Source organism: Sus scrofa, chromosome 6 (assembly GCF_000003025.6).
Source record: "Sus scrofa isolate TJ Tabasco breed Duroc chromosome 6, Sscrofa11.1, whole genome shotgun sequence".
NCBI classification, from domain to species: domain Eukaryota; kingdom Metazoa; phylum Chordata; class Mammalia; order Artiodactyla; family Suidae; genus Sus; species Sus scrofa.
Genome location: NC_010448.4, coordinates 169,111,524 through 169,135,445, shown reverse-complemented (window position 1 = coordinate 169,135,445; position 23,922 = coordinate 169,111,524). Strand labels below are relative to the sequence as shown.

Sequence of the window (23,922 nt, the reverse complement as noted above, 5' to 3'; positions counted from 1 at the left end):
CTGGATTCAGACCTCGGCTCTGCCACTCGCCAACAAAGGACCTGGGGTGGCCACTACCCTACGCCTCTCCCTGACACGCGTGCGACGAGGGCAACAACACTTGGCACAGCACCTGGCGCACAGAGTGAGGACTTTTCATGTTCCGGCTGCTGTTTTAAATGCCTTAGTTAATTTAACCCTCTACAACTCTAGGAGGTATTATTCTCATTTTACAGGCACTGTAAACGAGGAAAATGAGGCTCAGAGCTCTTCAACAAATAGCAACGTGACCGTTCCGAGGAGCAGCACATGGGACACAACCTCCAAGATCCCCAGGGATGGCGGACTGCAGGCGCTCTGCATCTGGACAAGCTCCAATCTTGTTCCCTCAACTGCGGCAAATGACTCAGACCAACTGGTGTTGTGAATAGAGTTAACATGATATATTTATTTTAAGTGCCATTCATGCATATCACTGGCAGCAACAATCCTAATGACACTTGGAATATTTCTTTACAGCACTAAACAGTTACAAAGAATGGGTGCCGTTATGAAATCGTGCAATAGCAAAACGGTAGAAACATTAAAACACTGACTGTCCAACAGCAGTACAGAGAGCAGATTGTGTTTGCACAAAAAGCCAATGCATTTTCATCACATATATACAATATAGATATGTACACATCACCCTCTGAATGAACAATATCAAAATACTCTATTCCATTTGAAATAATCCCCAGATTGATTCCCTCCCACTTCAAAGGACATCGGAGAGACAGGTATTTACAAGAACACACATGAATACATTGACGTTTCAGAAACTGCCACAAATGCCAGTCGGATTATTCTCCTGGACAGAGTACCCCTGTTTGATTATATGCAGTTATGATTCTTCCCCCCAAAAGTCTTCAGTCAATTTAAGCCCAGGACAGAACTTGCTCTGCATTAGCATCACCACTGGGACTGATGCACTGCCTCACCAGGTAGCCCGGCTGGCTGGAGCCCACTGAGAAAGGCCTGTCCTGGGCTCCCCGGACACCACGTGCATCACAAGGGAGGGATGGGTCTGGCTGGAGGCTCTGCCTCCAGGGCCATTCATGCTAAGTTTCAGTTCTCACAAAAATACTGATCCCTGCAGATCAGTAAATGATTGCCAAATGGGAAATGAGCTTCACACAACTTGTAGAGTCTTCACCAGTGGTTTCTGCTGGAGTCACTCAGCACGAGCAACTGCATTCTAATACCAAACTGTTTAAAGTGCACGCTGCTATCCACACAACGGAAAGTTTCACAACAGCTATTTGGTATCTAGAGAACAGTGACTTAAGCAGACTACTGAGAACCACCCCCCCTCTTCAAGCCTTTACTCTGCAGGCTGCTATCTCATCTCACCTCGGATCCATCTGAGAAGGGCCTATTGGCTGCCTTTCCAGAATCTTCTGATATTCGCTGATCCAAGGGGCTGGAACTGAGCTTCCTTCTTCACACCAAGCAAGGTCCCAACCACAGGAACATAAAGCCCTTCCTTTCTCCCCAGCTCGCCGGCCTTTGCCATGGTTATAGCTTCCCAGTGATTCATTCAAGGCCACCCTCTACTAAAAAAATACCCACACGCATCCACAAGCACACACACGCACACGCACACACACACACACACACACACAGACGTCTGTTTAGTTCAAGTCGAGATTACTCAACCACGGAATCACTAAAGGGTAATTAAAGTGACTTAAATAAGCTTGGCTGATCAAGACCAGAGATGCTAAAAAGCAACCAGTGAGCAGTTATTACTCCTTGATTTGATGGAACATACCGTTTCCTCACTAGAACTGGGAAAAAAAAATTTTTTTTTTTTTTTTTGTGGTCTAAAGAACAAATTCAAAATCTCTTCATTTAAAAAAGAAATCCCATTTCTAGAAAACTAAGACAATCAATCCATGCAAAGTAACTGTGATACGATATAAAACAAAACAAAAACAACTAATAAGAACCCCGAAGAGGCAGGCTGCATTTCAAAGAAAGGACCCAAACGTCATGCACACACAGACACCCAGGACTGGAGAAACAGCAGGTCTCTCGACGGCAACTACGCTGAAGACGGAGGCAAACACAACCCACATGCAGCTCTACCCTCCTTTCAGTGCTTCCTAAACGGAAACCGAATGAGTGGGAAACTTGCTGTTCTGCTGACCAAGTGAACTCTGATTCAAATTCCAGAAAATCCTATTTAGCTAGTAAGTCTCAATCAGCAGGAAGATAGAGAAATACACTCACATGGCGGAAGAGTAACGATAAAGAGAATGACACAATCTCTCTCTGATTGTCTTGTCTGTAAACTCTTATCAAGAAAAATAATTCTGTGCTTTCAGACACTGCATTTCTCCTCAATATACCCAATAGGCGCTGAGTATTCACAGAAGACAGCAATAAATATTAAAATAACACTTCTGAATAATAAATACATAAGTGAATGTGGAGACATTGATTTGTTTTAAGTGCCAAGCGATGCCCAGCTTCTAAGCAAGCACACCTTTAGAACTGTCACACGATGTGGATTTCGAAAAGCAGCCGCTGACAAAGCACAACATCGACTCTAGAATCCTCCGGGCATCAAAAAACATTCGGTCAGTTTTTGTGCTACCAGGAACCACAGCCCCTTTGGACTGTCTGGAGACTATCCAAGCCTGAGTTCTCCGACCTGCTGCGTAGAACTCAGCACTCCTACTTCTGAAAGAGATTAAATAAGGGGACTGGGCTTTGAAATAATCTACGTCCTTTCAGCTGCCTCCGTCAGTGAAAAGCATCCTGCAGAAAACAGCCTAACAAGGAACCCAAACTCACGGTAACTGCCTTTTCCAGACATAATAATCCAACTGGAAAAAACTGAAGCCTCTCGGTCATTTTTGTACATGTATTTACACGTAGGCATCTATAAACTGCTGGGAGCAAAACAGGCTCTGTCTGAAAAATCAGTCTGGCACTTGTGGTCGACATCAAACTGACACAAATATGCAAAAGCCGTTCAAACCACACAACAGTCCGGAGCTACAGAGGGCAGCTGGCAGGGAGACGGACACGCAGTACTCGTCTGGGTCAGATAAAAGCAGTACGCCATCCGGCTAAACTCTTCTTGATTGTCTTCAAAGAAACTTCACTAACATCGGTAAAATGATGAGCGACTCTGTCTCCTCAACTGTGTTCCCCAAACGTCCCTCCCCGCACAGAAAGGTGGCGCTGGGTCTGGCGCCTCGGGAAACAAACTCTACACGATGGAGTCCCAGTCAAAGTCATCCTGGATGTCATCCGGGGGCAGGGCGCGCCGCATCTGGAAGGCTTGGGACGGCATCACGTGCTGCTGGTTCAAGGCTCCGTGATGGCCTGGAAGGAAGGCGGCGACGTCAGCGGCGACGTGGGCAGAGGAGGGAGGCAGACGGAAACGGAACACAGGCCCAACACGCGCACGCTTCCGCGACCCACCGGAGGATTTCCCTTCCACAGGTCTCCGCATCCCATCCCTCCGAAGCAGGGCGTTCACGCCTGCGGCCGCCTCCGTCACTGCCGGGACCCCTGAAGCCTTTCAATATCCCACTCTGCGTACCCACCACACCACAGCCCCAATTACCTGCCATCGTTGTTCCGGGAGTGCTAAGTGCCTGTGGGATGTGAGGATATCCAGGGGTTGGCATCACCGAAGGAGGGAGATTTTGCCTGGAGTCCATGTACAGGTTTCCTAATCAGAATGAAAACAAGGAAGAAGCAAAACCTATTACAAACAAGCATTAAAATCTAACTGCTACCTAAGATTAAATTAAGCAGGGAAAGAGAGGAAGAAAAAAAAGGAAAAAAAAAAAAAAATCACTCCTTTCAGATGTTAACACTCTACCAAAAGGGGGCGCTGGATTTTCAATACGGTGCCAGGCTGAGTGCAGGTGCCGGGCCAAGTGGAGGTGCCCTGGTACTGATCCTGGCAGAGCCTGAACTCTCTGGAAGCTTCTAGGCAAGTCACGCCTGTCGCTGATGTAACAGGCTGAGTGCAGGTGCCGGGCCAAGTGGAGGTGCCCTGGTACTGATCCTGGCAGAGCCTGAACTCTCTGGAAGCTTCTAGGCAAGTCACGCCTGTCGCTGATGTAACAGGCTGAGTGCAGGTGCCGGGCCAAGTGGAGGTGCCCTGGTACTGATCCTGGCACAGCCTTGAACTCTCTGGAAGCTTCTAGGCAAGTCACGCCTGTCGCTGATGTAACGTACCTCACTGCATGCCAAGAGTATCTTCACCTCCATTGCTTCAGCTGAGCCTCCCTCTAAGACCACGACGAAGGCAAGACAGGGACGACCCCCATTTTATGGATGAGGAAACTGAGGCTCAGAAGGCGAAGCTGACCTGCCCAAAGACCCATCAGTCTGAAACGGCTAGGGCTGGAATCCATTCTCCTAACACGGCTCTTTCCAGTAGAGGCTCTCTCCACTGCCCTGCTCTTCTCAGCCTCAAAGCAGACCCAGGTGTGTCCTAGCTGATTAACGAAGTGACTACAAGTACAAAGTGACAGGAAAGAGCTGCAGAAGGTAAGAGAGCTACACGGAGCACCAGCGATTAAAAGTGTGTTCTGTGACGTGTGCAGATGGAAAACAGAGATCTCATTTAAATAGCATTTCAAAAGAGCATTTTTTCTTTCTTTTTCTTTTTTTCTTTTCTTTGTCTTTTTGCCATTTCTTGGGCCACTTCCTCGGAATGTGGAGGTTCCCAGGCTAGGGGTCGAGTCGGAGCTGTAGCCGCCGGCCTAGGCCAGAGCCACAGCAACGCGGGATCCCAGCTGCGTCTGCAACCTACACCGAAGCTCATGGCAACGCCAGACCCTTAACCCACTGAGCAAGGGCAGGGATCGAACCTGCAACCTCACGGTTCTTAATCGGATTTCCTAACCACTGAGTCATGACGGGAACTCCTCAAAATAGTATTTCAAAAGATTCTTAAGTTAATATGCGTTCACTGACAGCAGCCATCAAGTATCAAGTATAAGAGCTCCAAAATGTTAATTACATTACGTCCTAATGCAAAACAGAAAAGAGGGAGGAGGCATGTGAGGGACCACGACGGCAGAGGAGTAAGACGCAGCGCTCACCTCTCCCGCAAACACACCCCAAACCCACCTACAGGCAGGACAATTCTCACAGAACATCCGCTCAGCGCCACTTAACCTCCAAAAAGGACAAGAAACCCTCCACATAACTGGGTAGAAAAAAGGGGAAAAAGGAGAGAGACGAGAGAGAAACAAAAAAAGGAATCAGGATGGGGCCAGAACTCCTGAGAGGGAGCAGTGAAAAAGTAAAGGAATCTGCATCCTGGGAGGCCACCTAACTGAAGGGGAGATCAGCCGAGGTGGAGAGGGAACCCCAATGCCTTGGAGAAACGCACAGCAGCCGGACCGAGGAGGGCAAAGCAGAGGGAGCACTGGTACAACCGCTGGTACCACTGCCCCTGGACAGCACAGCCTGAGATGCTTGGGCGGGGCTGGGCGCCAAGGCTCAGGCTCTGGACGTCAGTTCTGGGGAGAGGACTGGGGCTGGCTGCGTGGAGACAGCCTGAGGGACGAGGGAGCAGTGTGCCACAGCTGAGGGAGCGTGGCGGGAGGCCTAGGCCTGCAGGAGAAGCAAGGTGCCGTTGCTGGGGGCGGTGAGAGACGTGGGGCAGGACAGCCATAGGAACATCTTTCTCTGTGCAAGCCCAGGCGCTCGGGTGGCGGGGCACCTCTTGCGTGGGCTATGGGAGGCAGGGCACCTCTTATGCAGGATAAGGGCAACAGGGGCCAACTGCCACAGCCATCTCAGACCCCAGAGGCCGGTGTGGCCCACTGCCACCAGTGGTCCGTGAACAGGGACCACCTGCGGCCCCAGTCACCTCAGGGCTGTGCAGAGGAGGACACTGCAACAAAGCTCCACCCACGCACGGTTGCTCTCACTCCCCTGAGCACGCTCAAGCCCTGCTGCTGCCACTGCCAAAGGCTCTGGGCACCACCTCAACCTATCTGAAGTTACGGCCACTTCCCTGGGCCCTGCAACCAGGAGCAGCCTGCGTCACCTCCCCGTGGGTGCTTGCCACTGTCAAGGGCCAGTAACCAGGCACTGGTTATAGGTCCTGCCCATTGCCTCCATCTGCCTGGAAACATGCACAGGCCAGACGCCAGCAAGCCCCCGTCGAGAGGATAACAGCCTGCACACACTGAGGAAAGAGACAGCAAGCATTCAAACCAAAAGCAGCCCTCGTGCCAAAGAAAAAACCATAAGCCCTCACAAACTACCCAGGGTGCCCTCACATATAAACAGCCCTCCAGGTCTACAGCAGTGGTTTTCCCTAAACTCAAGAGAATTAAGAAAAACATACACAAAATGAAGAAGCTCGGGTACCATTCCCAGTTTGAAGAACAGGAGAATTCCCCTGAAGGAGCAAATGACAAAACTGACCTCTGCAGTCTAACAGACACTGAGTTCAAAAAGGGGACAGTGAGACTTCGGAAGGAGTTAGGAGCGGATGTGAAGGAATTACGAACGGATGGGAAGAGTAATGCATATTCCTTTAGAGAGGAACTAGGAAATATGAGGAGCCAAGAAAAATTAGAAAATTCACTTGCAGAGATGCAAGCTGAGTTAAAGGCACTGAAGAGCAGAGTGAGCAAAGCAGAGGAAGGGCTATGTGGCCGGGCGGTGGGCGGGAAGACAGAACAAGGGAAATCACCCCGTCAGGACAGCAGACAGAAAACAAAGGAAAAGACATGCAAGCAATGAAAGAGATCCATGGGAAAATACAGAACAGGCCAATCCACACACACTAGGGATTCCAGAAGGAGAAGGAACGGGGGACTGAAAACACATTTGAAAAGACTGTGGCTGAAAACTTCCCAAACCGAAAGGAGACAGACACTGAGACATAGGAGGCCCGGAGGCCCCAGACAAGGTGAACCCGAACAGGCCCACACCAAGACATGTTATAACTAAAATGGCAAAAGTTAAAGATAAGGAGAGGATTCTACAGGCAGCAAGAGAAACACCAAGACTTAATTATAAGGGAACCCCCATAAACATTACAGGCCAGCCAGAAGAGAGCAGGAAAATATATTCAAAGTTCTAAAAGGGAAAAATTTGCTGCCTAGAAACTCTACCCAGCCAGAATATCATTTAAAATAGAAGGAGAAATAAAGCATTTCTCCAATAAACAAAAACTAAAAGAATACAGCAATACTAAACCCATTCTAAAAGAAAAACTGAAACGTCCCCTCCAAATAGGAGGGAAGTATGAAGCTGCAGGAGGGAGGATCACCACTGGAAAGCGACTGCCTGAGTAAGCCCGCACACAGACCTAAAAGGGAAACAAACCTGCTTGGAAGAGAGATGATAAACACAAGGAACAGCCAAAGGATGAGCATGAGGACGTAAAAAAGGACATCAAACTCATAAAATGTGGGGAAGGGAAGAAAGAAAATCTACACTCTTTTTTTAAGAACGTGTTTGAGCCCATACGACTGTCAGGCTAAAGCAAGCAGTTATAGGAAGGGGTTAACATACTTGCAAAACAGGGCAACCACAAGTCAAAACTAAATGACACATTCACAAAAGCTAAAAAAGAAGAGGATACAGCATAACATAAAAGGAAATCATCCAACCAAAAAAAGAAAGGAACAAAAGAGGAGCATAGAATCAAATGGAAAACAAGGTTTAAAATGGCAATAAATACATATTTACCAGTAATTACCTTAAATGCCAATGGACCAAATGCTCCAATCAAAAGACACACAGTGACAGACTGGACAAAGAAACAAGAGCCTGCAACATGCTGCCTTCAAAAGGCACATATAAGCTGAAAGTGAGGGGATGGAAAAAGATATTTCGTATGAATGGAAAAGACAGGAGAGTGGCAGTTACAATATCATATCAGACAAAATAAGACTTTAAAACAAAGGCCAGGGAGTTCCCGTCATGGTTCCGTGCTTAATGAATCTGACTAGGAACCATGAGGTTGCGGTTCAATAGCTGGCCTTGCTCAGTGGGTTAATGATCCCGCATTGCCTTGAGCTGTGGTGTAGGTTGCAGACGAGGCTTGGATCCCGCGTTGCTGTGGCTCTGGCGTAGGCCGGCAGCTACAGCTCCGATTGGACCCCTGGCCTGGGAACCTCCATATGCGGAGGGAGCGGCCCTAGAAAAGGCAAAAAGACAAAAAAAAAAAAAAAAAAAGGCCATAAAGAAAGACAAAGGACACTATTTAATGATAAAAGGATCAATCCAAGAAAAGGCTATCACACTCGTCAATATATATGCCCCTAATGCAGGAGCACCCAAATACATACAACAAATACTAACAGACATAAAAGAAAAAACTGATGGGAATACAATGACAGTAGGAGACTTTAACACCCCACTCACATCAACGGACAGATTCTCAAGACAGAAACCCAATAAGGCAACAGAGATCCTAAATGACACAACAGAACAGACTTAATTGATATTTTCAGGACATCACATCTAAAAAAATTAGAATATATATACTTTTCAAGTGCACATGGAACATTCTCAAGGACTGACCACATACTGGGGCACAAAACTAACCTCAACAAATTTAAGAGAAGAGAAATTATTTAAAGCATGTTCTCTGACCACAAAGACATGAAACTAGAAACTAACCAAAGGAAAAAAAATGAGAAGAAACTGACTACATGGAGACTAAACAACACGCTATTAAAAACCAATGGGTCAATGAGGAAATCAAGAGGGAAATTAAGGAGTTCCCATCGTGGCAAAACAAATCCGACTAGGAACCATGAGGTTGTGGGTTCGATCCCTGGCCTCGATCAGTGGGCTAAGGATCTGGCATTGCCGTGAGCTGCAGCATAGGTCGCAGATGTGGCTCGGATCTGGTGTTGCTATGGCTCTGGTGTAGGCTGGCAGCTACAGCTCTGATTAGAACCTTAGCCTGGGAACCTCCATATGCTGCTGGTCCGGCCCTAGAAAAGACAAAAGGACAAAAAGGCGGGGGGGGGAGAATTAAAAAATATCTTAAGACAAATGACAATGAAAACACAACCATTCACAATCTATGAGATGCCACAAAAGAAGTTCTTACAGGGAAGTTCACAGCAATACAGGTTTTCCTCAAAAAAGAAGAAAAATCTCAAATCAACAACTTAACCTATCACCTAAAAGAATTAGAAAAAGAACAAACCCCTCTCCCCCAAGTCAGCAGAAGGAAGGAAATCATGAAGATCCAAGAGGAAATCAATAAAATAAAGATTCAAAAAAAAAGAAAAAGAAAAAGAAAAAAAAATCAATAAAACCAAGAGCTGTTTCTTTGAAAGGGTAATAAACAAAATTGACAAACCTCTGGCCAGACTCACCAATAAGAGAGAGAGAAAGAACCCAAATAAACAAAGTAAGAAATGGAAGAGCAGAAATCTCAATGGCTATCGCAGAAATACAAAAAAAAAAAAAAGAATACTATGAACAATTTTATGTCAACAAATTCGACAACTTAAACAAAACTGAATCAGGAAGAAATAGATCATTTGAACAGACCACTCACTAGAAATGAAATTGAATATGTAATAAAAACACTCCATACAAACAAAGGTCCAAGACCAGATGGCTTCACAGGTGAATTCTACCAAACATACAAAGAAGAAATTATACCCATCCTTGTTAAACTTCTCCAAAAGGTTGAAGAAGGAACACTCCCCAAAACATTCTATGAAGCCACCATTACCCTAATGCCAAAATCAGATGAAAATACTACCAGAAAAGAAAATTATAAGCCACTATCTTTGATGAACACAGATGTAAAAATTCTCAATGCAATTTTAGCCAATCGAATCCAACAATACGTAAAAAAGATCATACACCACGACCAAGTAGGATTCATCTAAAGTTCACAAGGATGGTTCAACACACACAGAGCAGTCAACATCATACACCACATTAACAAAAGAAAAGTCAAAACTACATAATCATCTCAGGAGTTCCTGCTGTAGCTCGGTGGAAACGAATCTGATTAGCATCCACAAGGATGCAGGTTTGATCCCTGGACTCGCTCAGGGGGTTAAGGATCCGTTGTTGCCATGAGCTGTGGTGTAGGCCGCAGACACGGCTCAGATCTTGCTTTGCTGTGCCTGTGGTGTAGGCCAGCAACTGCAGCTCTGATTCAACCCCTAGCCTGGGAACTTCCATATGCGGTGGGTTCAGCCCTTAAAAAAGACACCCCCCCTACCCCCGAAAACGACATAATCATCTAAACAGATCCAGAAAAAACATTTGTCAAAATCCAACATCCATTCATGATTAAAAAGCAAAAACAAAAACAAAAACAAAAAAACTCTTACCAAAGTTTGGTAAGGTATGTATAGAGGGAACATACCTTAACATAATAAAAGCCATTTATGACAAAACCACAGCCAATATAATAACTTGACAGAGAAATGCTGAATGCCTTCCCACTAAAATCTGGAACAAGACAAGAATACCCTACCCGCCCTCACCACTTTTATTCAACATAGTATTGGAAGCCCTAGCCACAGCAATCAGACAGGGAAAAAAGAAATTGAGGGAGGGAGGGCGGGCAGGGAAGGAAGGAAGGAAGGAGAGGGAGGGAGGAGAAAAAAGGAAGAAAAGAAAGACAGACAGAAAGAAAAGTTGTCCAAAATGGAAGAGAAGAGGTAAAACTGTCACTATATGCAGATGACAAGATACCACATACAGAAAACCCTAAGGACTCTACATAAAAAAAACCACTCAATCTGATAAATGAATTCAGCAAAGTAGCAGGACACAAGGTTAACTTTCAGAAATCAGCTGCATTTCTGTACACTAATGAAATATTAGAAAAGAAGTATAAAAATACCTTTTATTTATTTATTTTACATATATATATTTTATTACTCAAATGAATTTCTCACATCTGTAGTTGTATAATGATCATAACAATCTGATTTCACAGGATTTCCATCCCACAGCCCAAGCACATCCCCCGCCCTAAAAAACCCCTTTTAAAATCACACTATAAAAAATTAAATACTTAGGAATAAGACTTACATGCTGAGAACTGTAAAGCATTAATAAAGGAAATGAAGGAGGATCCAAAGAAATGGAGACACATCCCACGCTCCGGGATTTGGCAGAATTAACAATGTTAAACTGGACAAACTATCCAAAACAACCTAGAGATTTAATGGGATCCCTATCAAATCACCTGTGATATTTTCCACAGAACTAGAACAATCCAAAAATTTATATGGAACCATAAAAGACCAGGAATTGCCAAAGCAATCCTGGGGTGGGGGAAAGCTGGAGGCATAATTCTCCCAGACTTCAGACAACATTACAAAGCTACTGTAAGCAAGACAGTGTGGAGCTGGTACAAAAACAGACACAGACCACTGGAACAGAACAGAGAGTCAGAAAGAAACCCAGACAGTCAATTTGACAAAGGAGGCAAGAATACAAAATGGGAAAAAGACAGTCTCTTCAGAAAGTGGTACTGGGAAAACTGGACAGCCGCAGGTAAATCAATGAAACTAGAACACACCCTCACACCGTGCACGAAAACAAACTCAAAATGGCTTAACGACTTAAACATAAGACACCATAAAACTCCTAGAAGAGAACATGGCAAAACATTCTCTGACGAAACAGACAAATGTTTTCTTAGGGCAGTCTTCCAAGGCAACAGAAATAAAAACAAAAATAAATAAATAAGTGGGACCTAGTCAAACTTACAAGTTTTTTGCATGGCAAAGGAAATCATTTTTAAAAAAGGAAAATAGTGCTGCAATGAACATGCGGGTGCATGTGTCTTTTTCAAGGAAGCTTTTGTCCGGATAGATGCCCAAGAGTGGGATTGCAGGGTCATATGGAAGTTCTATGTATAGATTTCTAAGGTATCTCCAAACTGTTCTCCATAGTGGCTGTACCAGTTTACATTCCCACCAACAGTGCAGGAGGGTTCCCTTTTCTCCACAGCCCCTCCAGCACTTGTTATTTGTGGATTTATTAATGATGGCCATTCTGACTGGTGTGAGGTGATATCTCATGGTAGTTTTGATTTGCATTTCTCTTATAATCAGCGATGTTGAGCATTTTTTCATGTGTTTGCTGGCCATCTGTGTATCTTCTTTGGAGAAATGTCTATTCAGGTCTTTTGCCCATTTTTCCACTGATTGATTGGTTTTTTTTGCTGTTGAATTGTATAAGTTGCTTATATATTCTAGAGATTAAGCCCTTGTCAGTTGCATCATTTGAAACTATTTTCTCCCATTCTGTAAGTTGTCTTTTTGTTTTCTTTTTGGTTTCCTTTGCTGTGCAAAAGCTTCTCAGTTTGATGAGGTCCCATGGGTTTATTTTTGCTCTAATTTCTATTGCTTTGGGAGACTGACCTGAGAAAATATTCATGATGTTGATGTCAGAGAGTGTTTTGCCTATGTTTTCTTCTAGGAGTTTGATGGTGTCCTGTCGTATATTTAAGTCTTTCAGCCATTTTGAGTTTATTTTTGCGCATGGTGTGAGGGTGTGTTCTAGTTTCATTGCTTTGCATGCAGCTGTCCAGGTTTCCCAGCAATGCTTGCTGAATAGACTTTCCTTTTCCCATTTTATGTTCTTGCCTCCCTTGTCAAAGATTAATTGACCATAGGTGTCAGGGTTAATTTCCGGATTCTCTATTCTGTTCCATTGGTCTGTCTGTCTGTTTTTTTTTTTTTTTTTTTGATTGGACTAAGTGGCTTTATTAGTGAAAGCTGGGATTACAAAGGACTTAAGAGTTGGCATTGGGTCCCTTCTTCTTGCCAAAGGTGGGCACGACATTGACAAAGCGCCGGTTGTATTGCATACGTCTCTTGGCCCGGCCGGTCTTCTTCTTCTTTTTCTCTTGTTTGGCCACCTTGGGAGTCTGACCTCTGACTTTCCCAGCACGGGCCAGGGAACCATGAACTTTACCTCCAAGCATACGGCCGGCTACTTCCAGAGTGCTCAGGGCCTCCACCCCACACTGGCCGAGGATGGCATCATCCTCCAGGGGCGTGCCTGCCAAGAGCAGGACTTGATCTTCTGGAGCGATGCCCTCCAACGAGGCTACATGAGCCTTGATCTGGGCGACCGTCTCCTGGCCGGTCACCTCGAGAGTATGTAGCTCCTGGGCGCGGACAAAGAGCTGCATGTTGGCGACTGAAGCGCGGACACCCCTGCCGCTACCGCGAAGATGGAGTTGAGAAAGAGGAAGGAGCGAGGGCGCGCACGTCCTCTCCGCCTGCTGCGTGCCACGTCACTACTGTCTGTCTGTTTTGATACCAGTACCATACTGTTTTGATGACTGTGGCTTTGTAGTATTTCTTGAAGTCTGGGAGAGTTATGCCTCCTGCTTGGTTTTTGTTTCTCAGGATTGCTTTGGCGATTCTGGGTCTTTTGTTGTTCCATATAAATGTTTGGATTGTTTGTTCTAGTTCTGTGAAAAATGTCATGGGTAATTTGATAGGGATTGCATTGAATCTGTAGATTGCTTTGGGTAGGATGGCCATTTTCACAATATTGATTTTTCCAATCCAGGAACATGGAATATCTTTCCATTTCTTTACATCTTCTTTGATTTCTTTGATTAAGGTTTTATAGTTCTCGGCATATAGGTCCTTTACCTCTTTGGTCAGGTGTATTCTGAGGTATTTGATTTTGTGTGGTACAATTTTAAAAGGTATCGTATTTTTGTATTCCTTTTTTAATGTTTCATTGCTGGTATACAGAAATGCAACTGACTTCTGAATGTTAATCTTATATCCTGCCACTTTGCTGAATTTATTAATCAGTTCAAGGAGTTTTGGGGTTGAGTCCTTAGGGTTTTCTAGGTATAGAATCATGTCATCTGCAGATGATTGGATTCGGAAGATGTGGTATATATACACAATGGAATACTACTCAGCCATAAAAAAGGATGACATCATGCCATTTGCAGCAACATGGATGGAACTAGAGAATCTCATACTGAGTGAAATGAGCCAGAAAGACAAAGACAAATACCATATGACATCACTTATAACTGGAATCTAATATCCAGCACAAATGAACATCTCCTCAGAAGAGAAAATCATGGACTTGGAGAAGAGACTTGTGGTTGCCTGATGGGAGGGGGAGGGAGTGGGAGGGATCGGGAGCTTGGGCTTATCAGACACAACCTAGAATAGATTTACAAGGAGATCCCACTGAATAGCATTGAGAACTATGTCTAGATACTCATGTTGCAACAGAAGAAATGGTGGGGGAAAAACTGTAATTGTAATGTATACATGTAAAGGATAACCTGACCCCCTTGCTGTACAGTGGGAAAATAAAAAAAAAATAAATAAATAAAATAAAAATAAAAATTAAAAAAAATTAAAAAAAAATAAAAAAAGGAAAAGACAACCCACAGAATGGGAGAAAACAGTTGCAAATGATGCAAGCAACAAGGGCTTAATTGCTAAAACATACAAACAACTCATAAAACTCAACAACAAAAAAACAACCCAATCAAAAAAATGGGCTAAATAGACATTTAGCCTAAATGTCTAAGAACTAAACAGACATTTCTCCAAAGACGACATACGGATGGCCAGTAGGCACATGAAGAAATGCTCAAGATCACTATTAGAGAAATGCAAAACTACCATGAGATACCACCTCACACCAGTCAGAATGGCCATCATTAACAAGTCTACAAATAACAAAGGCTGGAGAGGGTGTGGAGAAAAGGGACCCCTCCTACACGGTTGGTGGGACTGTAAATTGGTACAGTCACAACAGAAAACAGTATGGAGGTTCCTCAGAAAACTGAACATAGAAATAACATATAATCCAGCAATTCCAGTTCTGGGCATATATCCGGACAAAACTACAATTCAAAAAGACACATGTACCCCTATGTTCACAGCAGCACTATTCACAATAACCAAGACATGGAAACAACCTAAATGTCCATCGACAAATGAATAAATGAAGATGCCGTACATACACACAATGGAATACTACTCAGCCATAAAAAGAACAAAATATTGCCATTTGCAGCAACATGGGTAGAACTAGAGATTCTCATACTAAATGAATTAAGTCAGAAAGAGAAAGAAAAATACCATATGCTATCGTTTATAAGTGGAATCTAAAATATGGCACAAATGAACCTATGTACAAAACAGAAACAGACTCATGGACACAGAGAACAGACCTGTGGCAGCCAAGGAGAAGACAAGGGAGTGGGATGGACAGGGAATTTGGAGTTAGTACACGCAAACTATTACATTTAGAATGGATATGCTTGGAGTTCCCGCCCGTCGTGGCTCAGTGGTTAATGAATCAAACTAGGAACCATGAGGTTGTGGGTTCAATCCCTGGCCTCGTTCAGTGGGTTAAGGATCCGGCATTGCCGTGAGCTGTGGTGTAGGTTGCAGACGCAGCTCGGTTCCCGTGTGGCTGTGTCTCTGGCGTAGGCTGGTGGCTACAGCTCCAATTCGACCCCTAGCCTGGGAACCTCCATATGCCAAGGAAGTGGACCTAGAAATGGCAAAAAGACAAAAAAAAAAAAAAAAAAAAAAAAAAAAGAAAAAAGAAGAATGTATACGCAATAAGGTACATCAAGGGAATTATACCCAGTTTCTTGGGATAGCCCATGATGCAAGATAATATGAGAGAAAGAATGTATATATATATATGACTGGGTTACCATGCCATACAGCAGAAATTGACCCAACACTGTCAATCACCTATACCCTAATAAAGAAAAGAAACACAAAATGGCCACAGGCTCCAGCAATGCCACTTCTGGGTATACACCCAAAACAACTGAGAGCAGGGCTCTGAAAAGATTTGTACAAACATGTTCACAGCAACATTATTCACAACGCCTAAAACATGGAAGTTACCCAAAAGTTCATTAACAGATGAATGGATAAGCTGTATATATATATGTGCACATATATACATATACACACACACCTAAAAATTTAAGATATTTAATTCTCATTTGATAACTGGAAAAACGAAAGATCGCAAAGGAAAATCAATTGTAAACAATAAAATAATAATGTAAATCACAGCAGGAGAAACACAGCCTCTCTATCTCAATGTTTCTAAGACATCCCTTAAATAAAAGGTATAAATGGACCACTGTTACCACTAACAACATAGCAAGAGACGCAGAGTCTCTTTACCTCCATTTTTCTAAGACACACCTTAAATAAAAGGTATAAATGGACCACTGCTACCATTAACAACATCCCAAGTTGCCCCAGCTACTGAATTTCTTACGAATGAGAACAAGAAAGAGGGAAGATCATTAAAGCCATACCTGTTCCGATGTGTTGGGAGGGTTTTGTTGGATGCATGGCACCATGGCAGACATTCTGCTGAACGTTACTCTGTGAGTGGATAAGGCCAGTTTGTGTAAAGAACTGATTAAGAGAAGAACAGAGATCAGCAAATTGAACCTGATCTAAAGACCAGTTCTTGAGATCTGCCTGTCTCATACTCTCCATCAAACCTATGAGGAAAGCATTAGAAACTCAGTTAGCATGGTTCTGCAAACACTGCAAGGAAAACAGCAAATTTTTTTCCTGCCCTCAAAATTTCCACTGGTAATCTTCTGCCCATGCAATGAAGAATGACATTTTTAAACTGCTCCAAGTCTGACTCCTTTTTTTTTTTTTTTTTTCCCAATTTACTTATTTTTGGCCAGTCTGAGGCATATGGAATTCCCTGGCCAGGGATCAGATCTGAGCCGCAGCTGCAAACTACTCTGAAGCTGTGACAACATCAGATCCTTAACCCACCGTGCCAGGTCAGGGATTGAATCTGAGTCCCAGAGCTCCAGAGACGCCACCAATCCCATTGAGCCAGAGCAGGAACTCCAAGCCAGACTCTTTAAAATGTGGTCAAACGTCTTGCCAAACTCTTGTCTGTGACCCCCTGCTACACCAACTGGCCAGAAGACTTAATCATGAATTTTGCAAAGTGTGTTTTTAAGCATACTACCAACCGCAAAAGAAACACTATCTACGGAGATGCCTATTTCCACTACAAAGAAACTCATAACCTATTTGAACAAACAAGATCATGTGTATTTAGTTACAAGTCAGAAGGAACCCACACCCACCTTGGAACTGTGAAAGGTCTACATCTGACCAATTGACACTGCTGGCAATTCGACAGCTTTCTTTCAGCATATCAAGTGTTGCATACCAATCATTTGAAACACCTGTAAAAATAACATTCACAATATTATACATCTTGGAGAGCAAAAGTCTGAGCTGGCCTTATTCATGAGACTGGCCGATCCAACTCCAGTTTTACAAATGGACTTAAGCCCACTGGATCATGTGTCGGGGCAATCTGCTCTGTGAGACAGGCAGGAAAGGTATTATTTCTCTGCATTTTACAAGTGAAAGAAATTGAACCCGGAGAGGCGGCATGACTTAGAGCGAGGTCTCTATGATGAATCTAAGACTTGAAGCCAGGGCTTCCAAGCCCTGGTCTGGCAGCTTGCGAACTGCCACATCACTTCACAATGTCAAATCTAGTAACTGCTCTTTACATTTATATAGCACAAATAAATAACCAGGCAAGACAAATTATGCAAGTAAATATTTCCTGCTTTACAAAGTTTATTCTCCTACCTTGTTAGGACCTTAAGAGATAGGTTCTTTGTCACTCAGAGGTAGGTTCACATTTAGAAGCAACACCTATTAGAGCACTGACTTAAGGGAGGTAAATTAAATTATATAGCAAAAGATGTTTCTTACAAGGCAACCTTAGGAAAAACAAATGCCTTAACAGTGCTTCTGCCAAGGCACTGAGGAAAAGGCTGCAACTCCTGTAAGAACCGCTGATGAATCCAAACCAGGGCACTTCCAGTCCTCCGATGTGACACTACCAGCAGCATGAAGACTCATATATAGTCTGTATGTCAGCAAAGAGTCACCACTAGGGACGCGGGACAAGAGCCACACGCAGCGGGAGCGCTGAACAGAGGAAGAAAATCCTCCAATCGGTGACGGCCGCCCAAGTCACGCTGTTTTCAGGATCATCCATGGATAAGTGAAGAGCTAATAAAAGGATTGTTTGCAACATCACAGAAAATTCTCCATCAACTGCTGGCTACTTCATTTACAAAATTCTGCCAATTACAGGTTTTTAAAAAAATAAACAGTAAATAAGAGATAACATGACCCTGCCCTCAGGAAACTCATAATTGAAGGAGAACATTGTTGAGAAAAAAAAAAACATGCCCCAAATGAGCCACAAACATTCAAGTCTATCAGACTTTCAGATCCTCTAATAAATGCTAACCTGACAACACAGAATAAAGCAATGTCTGCAGAGAATGTGGCCGAGCACACCCTACCCACACAGTAAATGTCAGCTGATTCCGGTCCTTGTAGAAGAACTGGTGCTAACGTCTGGCAGGCCAGGATATAAACGCCAGTGCCACGCGCAGCAGCAGGACGCTCTTGAGAAAACTGCTCACTTGTTTGGGTCACACGTTCCCATGTGTTCAGTGCGGTACTCCCACTTGATTTGAGAGGATAACAGGAGACAAGGTGTCCACAATGACCCTCAAGCAGCCCGGTGGTTCCCTCCACCCTCCCTGTGAAAAGACAATCTCCTAGGTCTGATTCACAAAACGAGGACTTTCTAACTCAAGGAGATTACCGTCACACCCACAACGACTACTCTGCTAATTCCCAGGTGGAACTTCATCTTCCTTCTCTGGCAAGCTCTCTTTGGCCTAAGAGGCCCCTAAGAACATCACGGGTTGTTGCAATCATGAGACTTAATGAAAAGAAAGCTGTGAACAGAGCATCAGATTTCTACTGACATCCAGTCTCTAGAACCAGCGGTCAATCCTCCAAACTGCATTAAGAACAAGCTTAACTTTCTATAAAGAACACACTGGCATTAAGTGGCAGTAACAGTACCTGACATGAAGAGCTACGAAGAGGGGATATTATACACCTTTTTCTCTAGGCACAGATCTAGAAATAATATTACGATGTTTTAGGAGATAGTCCATCCACGCAGGGACTATACCAAATTTTCCATGTTATTCTAGAACCCACCTAGAGTTCGGAACTGGGGAAACAAAACTGTTGAAAGGAACTTGCTAAATTCCAAATCCCCTGCTATGCGTTTTTGTACCTTATTTAATTCTCCCCAAAATCTTACTTTTTTTCTACTTTGGAAATAGTTTCAGAAAAATTTAAGATTTACAGCAAGTCAGAATATAAGAGACAGCATGCATTATCCAAAGCTCATTTCCCTGACAGTGAGTTAATGCCTAAAACAATGGTCAAAAAAAAATTTTTTTTTTTGGTCTTTTGTCTTTTCAGGGCCACACCTGCAGCACATGGAAGTTCCCAGGCTAGGGGCCAAATTGGAGCTATAGCCACCAGCCTACCCCACAGCCACAGCCGCATGGGACCTGAGCCTTGGCTCAGATCTGTGACCCACACCACAGCTCACAGCAATGCCGGATCCTTAACTCATTGAGCAACGCCAGAGATTGAACCCGCATCCTCATGGTTGCTAGTCGGGTTTGCTAAGCACTGAGCCATGATGGGAACTCCTTTTTTTTTTTTTTTTTTTGGTCCAACAATGGTCAATTTTTAACGGATGAATAGGAATTAGCCATCTACCACTTAGAAACTGTCCCTTCAAGATACATATCTCCTTGGTGACATGGCTGTGTCAATGGACAGCCAGGAAAGCTAAGGGAAGGACCTGGGCTCTCCCAATTCCAGGAGGCCCATTCACCTTGCAGTCCTGGGATGCAGAGACTGCCTGGTCTGTGAGCAATACCAGTCAGGCGTTTCAGTGGAAGCCATTAAGACCTATCATCATAAGAGCAACAGTTTTTTTTTTTCCCTTAAAAACACAGCATGAAGAATGTTTTCTTCCTTTGCAATCTTTCATTCTAAACGAAATACGTGGTGTGAATAAGCAAAGAAAGAAAGGGTGGGAGCATTCCCTGAACACATAAATGTACTAGACGAGGCATTTCATATTTGAATTCTCCATGGGATCCTCACACGGTAGAGCAGGGTTTAGTTTCTTTTGACAGATGAGAAAACAACAAGACTACAGCCGGTACTGCACCAAAGCTCACAAGAGCCATAACGTGGCTTCAAAACAGGTCTTTCAGACATAAACCTACACTCTTTCTTCCATCACACTGAGCCACAGCAGACTGCAGAGAGACCATGCATTCCTCTCCTCTTTCAAACGCTCACAAAACGCTTATTTTCCGGAAGGACAAAACAAGAGTTAAAACCAAAACCTGCACGGGTTGCTGAGTTTACCCATGTTGCCACAATAAAACTCATCAAGACAATCTCCAGGTAAATCTAGGGACTGAGAAAGTTACAACTACAGGATTACGGCAAAGAAAACACTAAAGAAGGCAGATGAGTTCTGGTAGGAAAAAACACACACGCTCCAGATAACAGAGCTTAATTCACAGTTAGCCAAACCCAAGTCCGGAGACAAAAACTTACCAGAATTACAGGATACCTGTTGTGGGGGTGGGGGGGCCTGATGTGCTAACGTCTGGTGCTGATGGTTCGGATGGTGCTGCATGTGCTGATGTGGAGAGGGGTGCTGGGGGTGAGGAGACTGGAGCTGGCCGTGCTGCTGCGGGTGTGCTGCTGGGTGCTGGGGACGCTGCGGATGCTGTGGTAAACCATGCGGTCGATGAGGCGGGTGTGGAGAGGGCTGTGTGTGCATCTGGGGGTGGGACAGTGAGACTTGTGCAACCGAATTACTGCCCGTTGCGTTGAGACCACTGCCATGGCTGTTGGACAGACTGCTTTGGTTGCCGTGTGGGTGAGAGCTCACTGTGCTGCTAGGAGAGTGCTGATAGGAACACGAAGTGTGGGACTGCTGGGAAGATTCGGAAGGGATGTTCATCAAACCTAAAAACAGAGAAAGCAAGACAATTCATGGTCAGCTTTGTTACACTGTATGACAAACACTTGCAAAATTATTTACAGAGCAAAAGTGTATGCTGTGAGGAAGCAATTTTGGTCCAGTTTTTTGCTGTTGTTTTACTCTGTTTTGTTTCGGTCTTTTTAAGGCTACAGCCACAGCATGTGGAAGTTCCCAGGCTAGGGGTCAAATTGGAGTTGTAGCTGCCGGCCTACACCTTAGCTCACGGTAACATGGGACTGGAGCCACATCTGCAACCTACACCACAGCTCACGGCAACGCTGGATCCTTAACCCACTGAGCGAGGAAGGCCAGGGATTGAACCCACGTCCTCGTGGATACTAGTTGGTTCCATTACCGCTGAGCCACGACAGGAACTCCTGGTTCAGTTTAACAAGCGTTGATGGAATACGCACCACAGTCTGGGCTCTGGGGTTACCAAGAAAAACTATCATTCTCTGCCCTCAAGCAGTTCGTACCCGGTGGGAGAGACAGACACGTAAGGCGATTACGTCCACGATGACAGGTACTAAGGCAAAAGCACACAGAGCGGATACGGCACCTCTGCTTCTTGCCTGTCTTAGGTTAGGAAGGCACTGAGGATAGAAGGAAGCCTGCCTGGAAAAGGTGGTATCTGGGCGAGTCTTGAAAGAGGGGAGGAAAGTGGGAAAGGCCACGTTCAGGATGGTTCCTACAGGTCCGAAGACTTCTGACGGAGGAGGAGTGTGGAAACAAAGCCCAGTCATTTCTGATCTCCTTCTCTGACTACTCCAAACACTTTTAAGTCCACGGTGGCCAGAATCCTTAAGACCAAGCAAAACAAAACCGCTATCTCCACTGTTCCTTTTCATCACCCTCCACCAGAGAGTAAGCATTCGCAGTAAGACAGCCACGGCTTAGCAAATAAGATTACATACGTTGTTAATACCAGAGAAGAATGATTAAAATCTGCGCACTCCCATTTACACATCTGGTAACTCTGGAGAATTACTAATCTCTCCAAGCCACAATTACCTCAAATACAAATGGGTATGATAATAGCATCTGCTTCGCAGAGGTGCTGTCAGGACTAGATGCCGAGGGGCAGGGAGAGACTGCCGGCTGAGCTCAGTATACATTAGCTGCTACTATGATGACGACTAGGCCAAAAGTGCCTGATGTTAAAAATAAGGCATGTTATTTAATAAATCTTAAGGCAACATGTGGTTCTACAGAACTAGGATATGTTCTTATCTTAAAGGATAGCTTATATAATATTTTGCTGAACCAAACACAAAAAGTTTTGTTAAATGAAAAATAAAATCCTATAGCATAGTGTCAGTCAATAAAAGAATCAAACTTTTTAAACAAAAATAAAAGTAGTCTCACTCGTCATTAGGAGTAAAATTAGAGTACAGTGTAAGATAATCTCAAAACATACTAAATTAAGGTTTCATAGGTTAAAGAGTTTAAAAGTTCTTGCCTTACCCCTGAGAAAAATGTCATTTATAGGGAATCTAAAGGGTTAGTACAATGAGATGAAAGCAAGCAGTTATTTCATTATCTGTTTCCAATAAGTCTTAACATTTTAAGAGGGAAACATGATATAGTCTATACCAACATTTTTTTTCCTTTTACGGCCACATCTGCAGTATACACGTTCCCAAGACAGGAATCGAATTGGAGCTACAGCTGCTGGCCTATACCACATCTACAGCAGTGCCAAATCTCAGCCACATCTGCGACCTATACCACAGCTCGCAGCAATGCCAGATCCTTAATCCACTGAGCAAGGCCCAGGATCGAACCCACATCCTCATGGATACTAGCCAGGTCTGTTTTGGCTAAGCCACAAATGGGAACTCCTATACCAACATTTTAAATCACAAATTGTTTTAAAATAAAACAAAACAAACTGTCTTTCAGAAGTCCATATGCATGCAAACTGACAAGTGTAAAGCTGCTTTACTGGGAAGCCACAAAAAGAAGTCTGCTGGGTCTCCCTCTTCATCTAATACTCCTGAGACCCCCACAAAAGCCAACAGCTCCAAAGAGAGCAACTGGAAGCAATGACCCGGTCTAGCCTTTTTCACTGTATAATGGAGATCCTACAGTCTAAAGAGGTGAAGTTAACTCAGACGCCTTTGTGGTAGAACCTGGACTAGAACCCAGAATTCCTACCAACACTCTTTCTCTCCTTTTACTGCGTAATAAAATAGCACTACAGGCTTCAGAAATTGACGCCATTGTTATTTCAAAGCCAGTATTCTCCTACTATGATCAGCACAGCTGGATGTTCGGCAAAGTCTTATGTCAGTTTTTTTTTCCCCTTTGGTACTTTCATAGATAGAAAATTTATCATAAAGGCAAGGATTTTTGTCTATTCTGTCTACTGCTGTGAACAGGTAAGCTCTCTGAATTGGGATATAGTTAATCTGCCAAACAAAGCAACTGGGAAATGCGTCAACAGTAGAGTCCCCAACAATTTCTGAACAGTGTTCTACAGGGAGGGAAAGACAACGAGACACCATGATCCCGTCATGCGACTCGTGAACATCAACCCTGCCGCTAAGAGGACAGTAACACCTAACAGCAACGATCTGGCAGCTGGCTGAGAGGCAGTATCACCTCTAGCGTTCCATCTGGCGTAAGTATACTGTGTAAAACAACGACTGTTACTCGACGTGTTCGGGTTTAAGTGCCACATGTGAATTGCAAATGTGGTGCTACCATGTACCAGCAGGGATCTCTCTGGTAACGGCAGTCAGAAAAGAAGAGTTAGGCACACGGATTCTTGTGGGGCCACATTTACCACCCAAACACTTGGCACGCCAGACACCACTAGTTACGCGTGGCAGTATTTCCGCACGGCAGGTATGCAGCGTCAGAGCTCCCTAACACAGAGCTCCAGGACACCGTCAGTGACCAAACGAAGCACGTGGGTGTGATGAAAATGTATCTGCCGCTGCTGTGCTATGATAAAAACACAGACGGACTATAGAG

The 23,922-nt window shown here is 44.1% G+C and overlaps 2 protein-coding genes across 10 annotated transcripts in view; both read right to left on the bottom strand.

Annotated features, from left to right (window-relative positions):
- FOXJ3 (forkhead box J3) overlaps positions 408 to 23,922 on the bottom strand; it is a 140,607-nt gene continuing 117,092 nt past the window's right edge. For all 9 annotated transcript variants that reach the window (XM_021096929.1, XM_021096935.1, XM_021096936.1 and 6 more), the window contains 5 exons: positions 20,511 to 20,927; positions 17,114 to 17,215; positions 16,310 to 16,501; positions 3,602 to 3,709; positions 408 to 3,357 (listed from right to left, as the gene is read on the bottom strand). In XM_021096929.1, the coding sequence (XP_020952588.1) occupies positions 3,242 to 3,357; positions 3,602 to 3,709; positions 16,310 to 16,501; positions 17,114 to 17,215; positions 20,511 to 20,927 (935 nt within the window). In that variant the 3' untranslated portion in view covers positions 408 to 3,241. The remainder of the gene's footprint in view (positions 3,358 to 3,601; positions 3,710 to 16,309; positions 16,502 to 17,113; positions 17,216 to 20,510; positions 20,928 to 23,922) is intronic.
- On the bottom strand, positions 12,692 to 13,689 carry LOC110261249 (ubiquitin-like protein FUBI). The gene has a single exon (XM_021096937.1). The coding sequence runs from the start codon at positions 13,157 to 13,159 to the stop codon at positions 12,758 to 12,760; it is 402 nt and encodes a 133-aa protein (XP_020952596.1). The 5' UTR covers positions 13,160 to 13,689; the 3' UTR covers positions 12,692 to 12,757.

Coding starts and splice junctions, on each gene's coding strand:
- LOC110261249 (XM_021096937.1), bottom strand. CDS start 13,159: ATGCAGCTCTTTGTCCGCGCCCAGGAGCTACATACTCTCGAGGTGACC.